Consider the following 13,295-nt stretch of genomic DNA (forward strand, 5'->3'; position numbering starts at 1 on the left):
TCTTTTAACTACAGTCATTTCCTGTTTCACAGTTGACATTTCATCACACAAAGTATTCATTTTTATTTTCATCTCCATAAATCCTTGAGTCATTTGAGTTGATATTTATTTTGACATATTATGCATTTGCTGTACTTGATCAGCAATCCCTTCCAAAACAATAAACACTGAATCCAGTCCAGATTCCACTTCCACTTTTTGAGATTCTTCCTCAGTCAGCACAGTTCCTTTAACTGAACGGCTGCAGGTCTGGACACCCGACACCGGCACCCGACCTCTTCGAGACGCCGGTGCTCAGGCTTCCCCACAGCGCTAATTTTGTCCAGCAACTCCCGAGCCTGCGATGCCACACACAGGCCAGGCAAAACCGTCGGACGCACAGAGACATCTTCCGATGCTACCCTGCGCACCACCGGGCCGCCCAGCGAGGTCATGGGCTCCCGGGTCTCCTTATCGGCCGTGCCGCCCACGAGCACGACTTCACGTGGACGCGGGTTGGCAACGGCCGAACTCACCAATGTGCCGGCACCATCTTGCGGATGCAGGATCGGTGCCGGAGTCAAAGTCGAACGGGCTGGAGTCCTATGAGGCTTGGAGTCCCAACGACGACTCCGTGGATTCAGCAATACAGGTAGGCCTCAATTCTTCCGCACTTTTAGATAGCGGTTTTTTCTGAAACTGAGGTTTGAGCTTTTTCACATTAAGATGCCATCATAATGCACTGTTATTTAAATAACTGTAAATCTTATTTTTAATCACTTTTAGGCTATTGAAAAACCGGATATTTAATGAACCAGCTGAGGAGAGGTGGAACACACGTCTTCCTTCTACGCCATCTTGCCACGCCCCCGGAAATAACATTCTCAACCTCTCCCCCAAAAAATCTCCTGCAGCACCACAGCTGCCAGCAACTCTATCCGCAAACAGACCTCCAATCACCCAGCACAGTGGCTCAAGCCACTACAACCAAAAGTATCACCTCCTTTTCAACAACATACAGTAAAAATCCCCAGTATCTGGCACCGACTGGGATTGCGGATATCAGATATGTGAATTTTCCGGTTGCCTGAGACACATTCTTACAATGCCTAACTCATACACTTGCATTGAGAATAAAGAGTTTAACAAGGTGGTGGAAAATGTAAAGCAATTCATGAAAGAAATCAGTATTAAAGTCCCTAATTATGTAAAGTTCACTCTAATCGGGCAATTTCCATCACTTACAAAATGTAAATTTAAATTTGTACTCGATTCACTGGGTGCTGTAACAGCATTGTTGCTACCATCATAATTAAACCCAACCCCCACCACCAAATTTACAGAGAAGTCCTTACTAACATACTTACTTATACACTGAGGAAGACTTTTACCAGGTAGGGATAGGGAGACACTTTGGGAGAGTCGCCCAAGCGCTGAGCGGCATTGCCTGCCTCATCATCCATTTTATTCAAACACAACTTTATTCAAACAGCTGCTGTGGGCGGGGCACCACTGGGGCAGTCTGCTCGCTAAACATTTGCTCCCATCATTATCAAGGAGTTGTGTGTTGCTTCAAAGAACATTTACTTTTGAATTTTAAAATTCATTTAATTTTTTATTTATTTTAATTCTATTTATTTATTTCCTCTTGTTTAACATTTTCTTGAATTCCAGATACCAGGGATTACACTGTACTGTGCTGGCAATCTCCCAGTCACCTGATCTGCCCCACAGACTCACTTGTGAAGCTCTGTGATAAAATTGGGGAAGCTTAACCTGGAACACAGAACATTAGAGCAAAGTTCAGGCCCTTCGACCCACAAAGTTGTGCCGACCCATATAAACCTACACCTGAATCAGTCTTAGCCTTCCCTTCCTCACAGACCACAATCCTTGGGTTTTCATTCATCCAAGTGCCTTTGTAAGATCCCTACTGTACCCAGGCTCCGCTATCACCTCTGGCAATGCATTTCAGGTACTCACCGCTCTCTGTGTAAAAAAAAAACTTGTCTCTGACATCTCCCCTCATCTTATACGCATGTCCTCTGGTATTGGCCACTGCCCCCTTGAGCAGAAGGTGCTGGCTGTCCTCTCTACGTATGCCCCTCATCATCTTGAGCATGTTTCAAAATATTGTTTAAAAGTTCTTTGGAACGTTTTTGTAAAGCCAAAAATTCATTAAGTTAAGGCTTTTGTAAGCTGGTTACTAGAAGCAGGCAGCCTGGGAATAGCTCTGACTTGAGGGCAGCAGTAACTCATGAAATGGGTGGAGGGTCAAGCAGTTTAGGTGTGTGCACAATCTGCAGCTTGTTAATTCTGAGCACTCTACTGATGCAACCACTTTCTGTTCCAGCATTCACGTGTACCAGTCATCTGATAACATACGTAACCGCAAGAACAGCATGAAGATGCAGCATTCAGCAGCAGTCTTGTGTATACTGTGAGTGCAAAGGCAGGGCTTGCCACTTCCTTTTAACCCGCACTTTTCTAAATTTGTTTGCAAGATCCGGATATTACTGGCATTGTCTCGATGGCAGAGACATGATGATGGAGAATTCCAAATCGCCCCTGAATTGAGGAAGCAACCAGGAAGCATGCGCCTTGGCGGGCATTATCCAGGCCTGAGGGTGTGAAAGATGTCCAGATTGAAGAGCAGGATTCATGTGATCCATTTATAAAAATTTAGTTATTCACGAAACAAAAATAAATTAAAGAGTCCCAGCTTTAAAATTCATCTGTAGGAATGGAGAAATAAAAACAGATGTCAAGCTCCCTCAATGGCAAGAGAAACCAGTTTACATCGGAAAGGAGGCCATTTGGCCCATTGTGGCTGTGTTAGCCCAAACCCAATTTGGGCTAATCCTATTTCCATCATTTAGTTCTTGAGTTTTAATTTAATTTGCAGATACAGGCCTTTCTGGCCCACAAGCCTGCACAGCCTAATTACACCCAATTGACCAATCAGCCCACCAAATCCCATATGCCTTTGGAATGTGGGAGGAAGCCGGAGCACCCGGAGGAAACCCACACAGACACGGAGAGAATGTACACAGTGCTGCATTCAAACCCAGGCCACTGGGGTCTCAATAGCCTGGTGTTAATCACAACACTAACTCTTTTGCCCTTAGTTGGACTGAAACATCAACATCTCAGAAGGTTTTAGATAATAATCTGCCCATTGCCGTCTGCAGATCTCCCATTCAATCGTCATCGATAGATTCAGTAGTATTCATCAAAGCACGGCCTGCAATAGCTTTCTGCACTGATACGTGCATGAGGATAATTCAATGTATGTATGTCAAAGAAAGTAATCTGGATGCAAAATGTTTGACTGTATTCTGCATCATGCCCAGTAGAGGGTTCACTTTGCCGCCTGGATCACTTCCCTCCTCTGAACTTGTATCTCCCGTCACAATGGCAGCATCTCCCTCTGATACTCTGAGACATTCTATGCTCAGCAACATTCAAAGAGAAGCTCTGGAGCAAAGGAGTCAGAATTACTAGGGAAGGAAATTCTGAGGGGGCTTTTTTTTGGGGGGTAGGGTGGATGGGTGTGTATGTGTGCCTTTTCTCCAAGTCCTCATATTAAATAATGACACAACACCTTCCCTACCTTTTTTAACCAGAATTAAAAAAATATATTCTGTGCAGGAAAGCACAATCTTATAATCCATTTATTTTTTGCTTGATGTTCACAAGTCTATTACAATATCAGCCTATTGAAAATGTCCTGTGTGCAGACAGTAGAGCCACAGAAAATCAAGTGTAAACTATCATTAACGTGCATTGTACTTGAGAATCAAGAAGTGTTAAAAATCAGTGTTCTCTAAATAGCTCAAAGTAGGTCAATGGACTTCTGTATTCTCAGTTTGATTTAAACCATTGTGCCATGACAATTATTTTCTTATTCCACTTCCTTTCCTTCCCCAACAGATACCTCGACAACAAAGTTTTTGTCTCCCTGGCAAATGGCGAGTTGATAGTCTATCAAAGAGATGCAGGTTTGTTCCAGGGCTGGTTTTGTTTAATAATTTAACTACAAGTCTTGATCCTCCATATAAATAAAATCTATGACACAATTATGGAGTGATCACTATTTGCACTTGTTAGGTTAGGGATCAGAATTAAAAAGAAATATTTGAGTAAAATTCCCCTCACCTAATCTGAAACTGCCTCTGAATGGCAGGACAGGTTCAAGTAACTGAGGAGCTAAATTGTTCCCTTGTTCTGATTTGTTTTCTAAACGCAATGATCAGCACATGGAATGGACCTCTGGATACTCGATTAGTGATTTGTGTGACCCTGGATCTGTGTGTTAACAGAGTGCAGGATGTGCTCCAGCATAGGTGTGGAATTGCATCCCCTCCAGGAAAGCAGCCAAGCAAGGTCCACTGTGTGTGTTACACTAGCAGCAATGGATCAGCTACCTCAGGGGATACAGAATGTTCACTTCAAACCATTTGTTCCATGCAGACCAAAAGCCTGACGAATTGAAACACCAAGGTTGATTTTTTGCGGGCTGGTGTAAGTGAAGAGGTAGCAGACCTGCCACCTAATGTTTCAATATTCTTTGATCCGCAACTTGCACTTTACATGTTTGCTCAAAGTCAGAATAACCTCCTCTTAGTGACTCCCTGCCTTTTAATCGTGGTGATTTTATTAGAAGCAGAATTTTATCTTTTAGTGCTTGAATCAGCACGATTCAAGTGCAAAAGTTTCTGATTGAATGTGGATGAACAAATCCCTTTTATCTTGTTGTATGCCAACATTTATCTAAAAACAATGTTGTCATCCTGCCAACTTAATTCAACAAAGACTTCCTGCAATTTCCAAAATTGAGATCGTTGTTTCCAGTTGTCAGAATCTCAGCTCTTTTTAAAAAGGATGGATTCGACAAATGAAAGAAAATTAAACTGTAACCTTGGGCAAACATCACAGCAGTCACTTCATTTATTTGATTACTCAATAAAACGTTTTTCTTGTAACCAAAGACAGTGAACAACGGAAGATTGGTTAGAAGCTGAAAAGATTAAATGCTTCCTCCACCTGTCAGAACAAACTTTAATGTTTTTCTTGTTAAATCTCCACCTCTGGCACCGTCCGCTGTTGTTACTTGCTACACTTTTCCCTGCGCAGGAAGTTTCTGGGATCCGCAGAACTCGCACATGTTGTGCTTGGGATCGCCGGGGAATCCCGTCACCAAAATGGTACAGGTGGCAGGGAGACTGTGGTGTGGCTGCCAGAACCGGATCCTCATCGTCAACAGTACCACGCTTTGCCAGGAGGTAAGTGTGTAGCCTGTGGCTGTGTGGTCCACGGCAGCGCAGTGTGCTAACGCGGTGAAGCCTAGGCAACTTAACTAGTAAGCTACCCTCAAAGTCATCTTCAATGGCAGTTGTGGAGCTGCTAGCTGCTTTCAGGTGCGTAGAGGGACCGCTCTGAGCTGGAGAATAAATCTTCCCGAGGAGGGTTAGGTAAGTGCTTCTCGGGGCCGGGTTCTCCACTTTCAGGTGGCCACCCGACAGCCGCATTCGGGTATTTTAGGTGGCTTTACATTCGGGTATTCTGGCCACCTGAAAGCACCTTACTATTGTTATTATAATAATTGTCCTATATTCTGTATTATAAACTAAAATAAAAGGGGTTAACACAACACCTTTACAGCCTGGACCAGGGTTTGAATCCCACGCTGTCTGTAAGGAGTTTGTACGTCCTCCCCATGACTGCATGGGTTTTCCCTGGGGCTCCAGTTTTTCCCCAACATTCAAAACGTACCAGGGGTGTAGGTTAATGGGATGTAAATTGGGCAGCGCGGACTCGTGGGGCAAAATGGTCTGTTACCCTGCTGTTTGTCTAAATCTATAAATTTAAAAAATGAATACCTAAAATATGAAAAATAGCATCTCGAGTGATTGGGGGCTCTCATGTACTTTGAAATTCTCTTACTGGAATGGGGTTACTGACTGAAAATCATTTTAGTTCATTACAGTACAATAGAGACCCTTCAGCCCACAATGTTATGCTAACCCATATATGTTACAGAATGGGTCAATAAAATTATGATAAATATATCTTTAAAAGGTATAGATTGTGGGGCTTTAGTGTAGGTCACTTCACAAACAGACATCTCAGTAACATTTCACAAAAGACATCTCATGTTAAGTGCAAGAGCTATGCCTCAGCAGAGACTCCGTGTCTACTGTGACTTTGAAGAATGCCTATGAAGACTTCTCAAATAAAAGTGTTAATTGGACTGATGTTGTGGAATCGAAATGGGCTATTGTCTTTAAAGGAACAGATGTCCAGGCTCAGAAACTGATTGATCTTTTGCTGGTGCCAGAGATCCTAGTCTGGTTGAAGTTCACTGTTCCAAGAGGGGTCGTGTGGTTTTGCAAACAGGGAGAAAAAAAGCATGCTATTCTCTTTGGAGAGAGAGAGAGGAGAGAGAGTTTCAGTTTATGGCAGGAAGAGGTGTTGGAAACTGCAAGTTTTGTAGATCTGCTATAAGACCCCATTTGAAGACGGGTTTTGAATTCTGAATTCAGCCTATTCTAAAATCTTGTAGTCAATTATAAGAGGATGTGGCTGGTTAATGTGTTTCTCCTGAAATTGGGGAAAAAGAAAAACTCTTTGTGGTAACCTGGAAGAAGAGGTTATCTTTTGGAAAACCCATGAGGGGTCAAGTTTCTTCGGCAAGTCTCTGAAGTGGCTGATTGAAGGAGATCAGTTTGTGTGTGTCCAACAGACAACGAATATCTCTCTCTGAAACCGACAAGAACCTTCCTGAGAGGTAACAATTTAAGTTAAAGCAGCAGAGCCTGGTGACGATTATAAATGTTAAATTCTGTGCACAGTGTGGAAAATTGCCTGATACCAGTGAACTTGGAGAAGTGAAAAGTAAATGAATGGACAGTGGAAGAAAGAACTTTCCTGCAATCATACACATTCCATACATGTTATATTAGAAGGGGGTTAAGTTGAATATTGATATTATTAACATTATGTATGAAGAAAATTAAAAGCATTTTTATTTATGTGACCATTGTCTTGGTGAATTTCTATTGCTGCTGGTCTCTGGATTCGTAACATATATACCTATCAAAAAAAACCCTCCCTGCCTCAATCCACTATTTTTCTTGTCTAAGAGTCTCTTAATTGTTCCAGTTCCCATTTATGATCATAGACAACCAGACGAACAGTGATTCTCCAGACCATGGTGCCTACACGTTGTTAGGTCTGCTTTGTTCATGAATGAGTGAGACAAACACCAGACTGAGTCGAAATCAGGGTTCTTTGTTCTTTATTACCGGATTGTAACACTTGCGACTAACCATGTTAGTCGGAGAATGCATTCTGCCGTTATCAGCAAAATGGTGATTTTTTATACCCTTGGATATGTGCTTAGAACATCATCATATCATTACTTGTCCAATGACTAAAACTGTTGCTATCCTTTCCCTGCTAGCTTCCTGCCTCTCAATCCATCAATGTCTCTCTTATCTTGTAAGTACAAGGATGCATTCACATCTTGTTACAGCCCTGCACATTCCCATCTCATGATGTTTTACCTAACAGGAGTACAAGGACACCTCCCCTTCTTGTTACAGCCCTGTACAGGGTAACTCCTTACACATTCCCATCTCATGATGTTTTACCTTACAACGTGCACACATAATACACTGCACATAATACTTCCATTATATATACAGTATAAAGCTTTCTGATTAATCTATTCTTGCCCTTTTATTATTTTATTGCTCTAACATCCTGAGATCAGTTGGAGAGTGATAGTACTTTTTTTTCTGTAATTGTTCAGGGACATTTTTTTCATTTTTAACATCCTTATTTTAACCTCTTAACTGAACTTCGCAAATACAAAGTGTTGGAAATGTGAAATGAAGAAATATAAATTTTAAGCATGTCAGACAGCACATGTGGAAAGAGAGAAAGAAATTTAATGTTTCAGTTTGATGGCCATCAGAACTGAGAAAAAAAACACTAAGGGGAAAAAAACATTGAAAATGTAACATTGTCGGTGAGTCCCAGTTCTGACAGATGGTCATTGGCCTAAAATGGAACATTAAATGAGCACTTACCTGTGCAAAGTTTGAGGATAATTATTCGAGCAATAGAAGTTGGTGAGTCAATGTGAGATCTCATCCGCACATGTGCAGCCATTCCTTTATAGGCCGGAGGGGAGAAGCCTCTGAATCTAAATGGATGAACCAACACATAACACAAACCTATTATTTATTACATAACAAACATTTGTGACAAATTATGTTGTGTTTGTATTGTATGTAGATATGTTTTTGGGGAGATAAATTGGGGCAGGTTTTTTAGTGTAGGTCACATACAAACACTTCAAAATAGATCTCATTTAAAATACTGGAACTCTGCTCAAGCCAGACAGGGTGGCTCCTGTGGGCATTTGCAAAAACTTTGGGGAGTTCCCAACAGACTTCACTAATGGATTGTTGTTTTGAAAAGCAACAGATGAAAGAGATTGGAGGAGTAGTTCGGAGCCACAGGGTGTCTGGGAGTGCAGCTTGCTGTTCTAAGAGGGACATGTGGTTTTTGCACGCAGAGAGAGGTGAACGGCTTTTTCTATGAGAGACAGAGAGAAATCAGTTCTGCAGTGCCTCAGTCAACAGCAGCAGCTGGAACTGGAACAGGACAAGCTGGAAAGCTTGCGGAAAAACCCCATTTGGAAGATGGGTTGTGGGTGCTTAGTTCAGCCTGGTCAAAGCCCTTGTGGTTCATGCAGGAAGAGAGGACTGGCTGCCTAATGTTTCACTTGAAATAAGAGAAACATAAAAGGAACTCTGTGGTGACCTGAAAGAAAGAGGTTATCATCTGGGGAACCCTGATGGGGCAAGTTTCGTAGGCAAGACACTGAAGTGGCTGGTTACAAGGAATAAGTTGTGGGTGTCCAGCGAACAACTCTCTGAAAACTAACAAGAACCTTCCTGAGCAGTAACCATTTACCTTTCAAGCACCAATGCTTGGTGAACTTCATAAATGTTAAATTCTGTGCACAGTATAAGAATTGCCTGCAACCAATAAACTTGGAGGAATGAGAAGTGAGATTACACTGTGAATCAAAGAACTTTTCTAAACTTACACACACATTACATACATATGTGCTTAGAATTAGAAGGGGGTTAAGTTAGATTAATTAAGTCAATAGTGATAAGTTAAAGTGTGATTCTGTTTTCATGTTTAAAGATAATTAAAAGAAACTTTTGTTTATGCAACCATTTGTCTTGGTGAATATCTATTGCTGCTGGGTTTTGGGGTCCTCTTGGCTCCTAACTTATCTTTATCTGTAATCCCATTGCTTGAATAATAATCATAAAACTTCACACAGGCTCGTTTAATGTTCCATTATTCTTCACAATTTACGTTGGTTTGGCAACGTGAGAGTTTGTAGCCCTTGTGGCTTATCCCCTTCTGGTGGTCCGACAGATCATAATCAGTTCAATGGGTCCCCGTCTGCAGCCTTTGTCAATCTGCTGTGTGTAGGTAGGAGGCCATGAAACTCTGCCCCTCTGAATTTAAAGGCCTATTGTAGAACCTATTGAAGGTTATCTCATTACTCCATCCCACTTTGTGGAGGCTATCCCATATAGGGACCTCGGCCCTATTGGCAGTCGAGGTTGCCACCAGTCTTGTTGAGTGGGACCCAAACTGAGTAATGTCTACTCCAGCCACTCTCATGAACTCCCGCACCCATCTGGCCAACATCTGGGAGGTAGCCGCAGTTGGCTGGTGTGTGCAGAGGCACAGCTTCCTCAGGCATCTGGAGAGTAGTTAAGAGCTCCTGGCCGATAAGCAATGTCATAATTGTAGATGGAGAGCTCGATCCTCCACCTAGCAATCTTGTCATTTTTGATTTTGCCCCTCTTGACATTATTAAATGTGAATGCAACTTAGTGCTGGTCAGTGAGGAGCGTAAATTTCCTACCAGCCAGGTAGTTTCTCCAGTGCCTCATGGCTTCTACAATGGCATGAGACTCCTTTCCCACAGATGGGTTCCAGAGCTCGTGGCCTTGCAATGTCCGAGAAAAAATGCAACCGGTCTGCCTGCCTAGTTGAGGGTAGCAGTCAGGTCTATGTCTGAAGCGTCGCTTTCCACTTGGAAAGGCTCATTCTCATCACTGCAGGCATGGGGACTTACGCAATATGATTCCGGAGGTAGTTAAAAGCTGTTTTGGCTTCAGCTGAGAGGGGTAAATTAGTGGCTTTTAAGAGAGGGTGAACCTTATCAGTGTATTGTGGATCCACTGGGCGTAATATAAGAAAAACCCCAGGCTTCTCTTCAAAGCATTTGTGGTCTTGGGGATGGAGAGCTGTAACAGGGGGCGCATCGTATCGGGATCGAGGCCAATGATGTCATTCTCCACCACGTAGCCAAGGATAGGCAGACGTTTAGTCCTTTTCACGCACTTGTAAGAGTTATAAGTGAGGTTCAAGGCTTTGGCCATGTGGAGAAAGCTCTGGAGGTTGACGTCATGGTCTTCCATGGTATGATGACATTGACGAGGTAGGGGAAGGTAGCCTTCAACCCATACTCATCCACCATTCTGTGCATCTGCCTCTGGAAGATAGAAATTCCATTATTGTTACCGAAAGGGACCCTCCAGAACTGATAGAGATGACCATTATCCTTAAATGCCGTATATGGACAGTCCTCGGAATGGATTGGCAGCTGGTGATAAGCAGCTTTCAGGTCGATAGTCGAATAGACCCAATACTGCGCAATATCATTCACCATGTCCGAACTTTGGAGGGGTGGGGTATGCGTCCAGGAGTATGTACAAATTAATAGTTTAACTATAGTCAATTACTAGCCTGGACTTATTTTCCCCTTTTACCACTACCACTTGCTCTCTCCATGGGCTGTGCTAGGTTCGATGATACCTTCATCGAGGAGACGTTGTGTCTCAGACTTTATGAGATCTCGGTCTGCTATACTGTACCTCCTGCTCTTGGTAGCAATAGGTTTGTAGACTGAGGACAGATTCAGGAAGAGGGGGGGGGGGGTTCAATATTCAGTGTGGAGAGTTTGCATGTGGTTTCTAATTTTAGGGGGCCTCTGTTCCAAACCATTACAGAAGGGAAGGGACCAGAATTCTCCAAGGTCATGCTTTTAAGGTGACACAGGAAGTCCAAACCCAATAGAACCGGAGCACACAATTCACCAAGTATATACAGGCAAAATTTATAGAACTCCCCCCTTCAAACGACATGTTGTTGAACGTGCGTAAAATGTAAATGAGATGCAAGGAATGTGCAATAATTGGAAGGATACATCTATTTTTGCATGGTCCGTGCATCTATGAAACTTTCAGTAGAGCCCGTGTTGATTTTGGGCATTTAGTGGAATGTGTGTTTACCTTCACAGTCATCATGGAGTTGTTGAGCTGGTGAGATCTGTCCTGATCTAGCACCATCGAGGCCAGGACCCTGGAGACTCCATGCTCCTCACTTGAGTGGCCCCCACCATCCTGGGTTACCCTATGTGGGTAAGATGGTGTCGGCCTTGTGGCGTGGAAAGATGGCCATCCTCATCCCTCCTCCAACGGTGATGGTGGCGAGTTTGAATTTGAGTTGCAACAAGATGGCCGCTGAGTCTTTTCACAGCATTTATTCACTGCTGCCCTCTGTCGGCATGTAGTGCAGAAAGTGGTCTCGGATTATTTTGGGGCAGATGGCTTGCGGCTGGAATTGGATCCAGGAGCAATGCAGGTTGTGGACTTCCCTAGGCTTCCCTTCACGCGGCAAACCCTTACCCAATGCCCTTTCTTGCCACAGCTGGAACACACTGAGTCTTTACCCACGTAATGGGATCGGGGCTCCTGCCACAGAAAAAGTACTCCTAGCATGGGAACGTTCCATAGCACAGAAAGTGGCAGCCGTTAGGGCAGGGGTAGCAGAGGCACCCAGTCCTTGGAAGGTGTCACCTGGGTGAGCGAGCTCACTGGCTTCAAGGTTGTTGTTTTTGAGCTTGGCCTGTTCCAACGATTTGGCCAGTTCAATCTGGCTAGCCAAGTCCTTCTTTCCCGTACCTCAAGTGGACCCCTGTGACTAGAGTGTCCCGGATCTGTTCTTCTTCATGAAAGTGGCCTGTAGCCACTTCATTCCTGCACTTCTTGGCAAGCATCCACTGATCCTGGCCTCTCCTGACCATTGGTGACATAGAGCGAGTCAGTGCCTCGCTAGGACCTTGTTTTGTATCTTCAGGTACTGTCCCTTCAACGCCCCGATTATATCATTGTTCGTAGTGCAGTTCCTGATGACTGCATACCCTGTTGTTCCTACCCTGGAAACAATTGTGGACCTCCTGAGTTCATGGGTGTGGAAGCCATCTCTGGTCAGCTTTAGGTTGGCCTGGAAGCAGTCTAGCCAGTACGTGAACTCCTCAGCTGTGTCAGGGGACAGAGGGTCTGTCAGGAGCATACCAGGCTTGAGTAGAGCTTCCATCGTTTAGGGAATAAGCATGAATAAAAGCTCTCACAACTGGAGGGAGAACAAGCGCTTTTATTAGCTTATAACTGAGGGTATGGTCTCACAGTACTCTTCAGAAGAGTCTGGGATTAGGCGCGAAACCGGAGTTATATGTGAGCAGATGGGGGCAGAGCTGGGAGGTGGAGCCAACATACTAGCAGTGAATCCCATTTCACTGCAATGCACCAGTGCCAAGTCTCGATGGCTAGCTTGTTACAGGAGGCAGATTTGAGACCTCTCATATTATTAAGGTAGGCTACTGCTGAAGTGTTATCCAACCTCAGCAATACACGAATGTCAGCTTCCGTCGCACAGAATAACTTTAGTGCTAATAAGCCTGCCAGCATTTCCAAATAATTGATACTGGATTTTGAGACCTCCCTGACCTCTCCAGCAGAGAGCTTTAGACTCGTGGCTCCTCATCCTTCACCACTCACCACTAGCGTCTGACCTGATCTCCAGGTCCACCTTTCTGAGCTCCATGCAAGATTGGATTTGGCCTCTCTGGTTAATCTCATGGGTCTGTCAAAATGTCCCCTAGCTGCCTTGAGAGCTGAGATTTTGTCCCTTTCCAGGAACCTGTAATTTAGCAAACCATATTGTTCCGCTGAGAAGGCCGCCACCAGTTTTCCAGTCAACTTGGCCACCTTTTTTATGGAGGGACGAGATTCTGTCATGAGCCTTTTGCAGGATGTCCCAATCTCTGCCACTTTATCTTCGGGCAGGGCAACTTTCATGGCTTCTGTATCAATAATGAAGCCGAGGAATTTTAGCCTCTTAGTAGGTGCTAGCACCAATTTCTCGAG

The 13,295-nt window shown here is 43.8% G+C and overlaps 1 protein-coding gene across 1 annotated transcript in view; it reads left to right on the plus strand.

The window, feature by feature from the left end:
- LOC138739530 (rho guanine nucleotide exchange factor 17-like) overlaps positions 1-13,295 on the plus strand; it is a 454,989-nt gene that overhangs the window by 423,111 nt on the left and 18,583 nt on the right. The window contains exons 16-18 of the mRNA XM_069891792.1: positions 2,333-2,419; positions 3,913-3,980; positions 5,116-5,264. Of these exons, the coding sequence (XP_069747893.1) occupies positions 2,333-2,419; positions 3,913-3,980; positions 5,116-5,264 (304 nt within the window). The remainder of the gene's footprint in view (positions 1-2,332; positions 2,420-3,912; positions 3,981-5,115; positions 5,265-13,295) is intronic.

The sequence above is a fragment of the Narcine bancroftii genome, chromosome 7 (genome assembly GCF_036971445.1).
Source record: "Narcine bancroftii isolate sNarBan1 chromosome 7, sNarBan1.hap1, whole genome shotgun sequence".
Lineage (NCBI taxonomy): Eukaryota > Metazoa > Chordata > Chondrichthyes > Torpediniformes > Narcinidae > Narcine > Narcine bancroftii.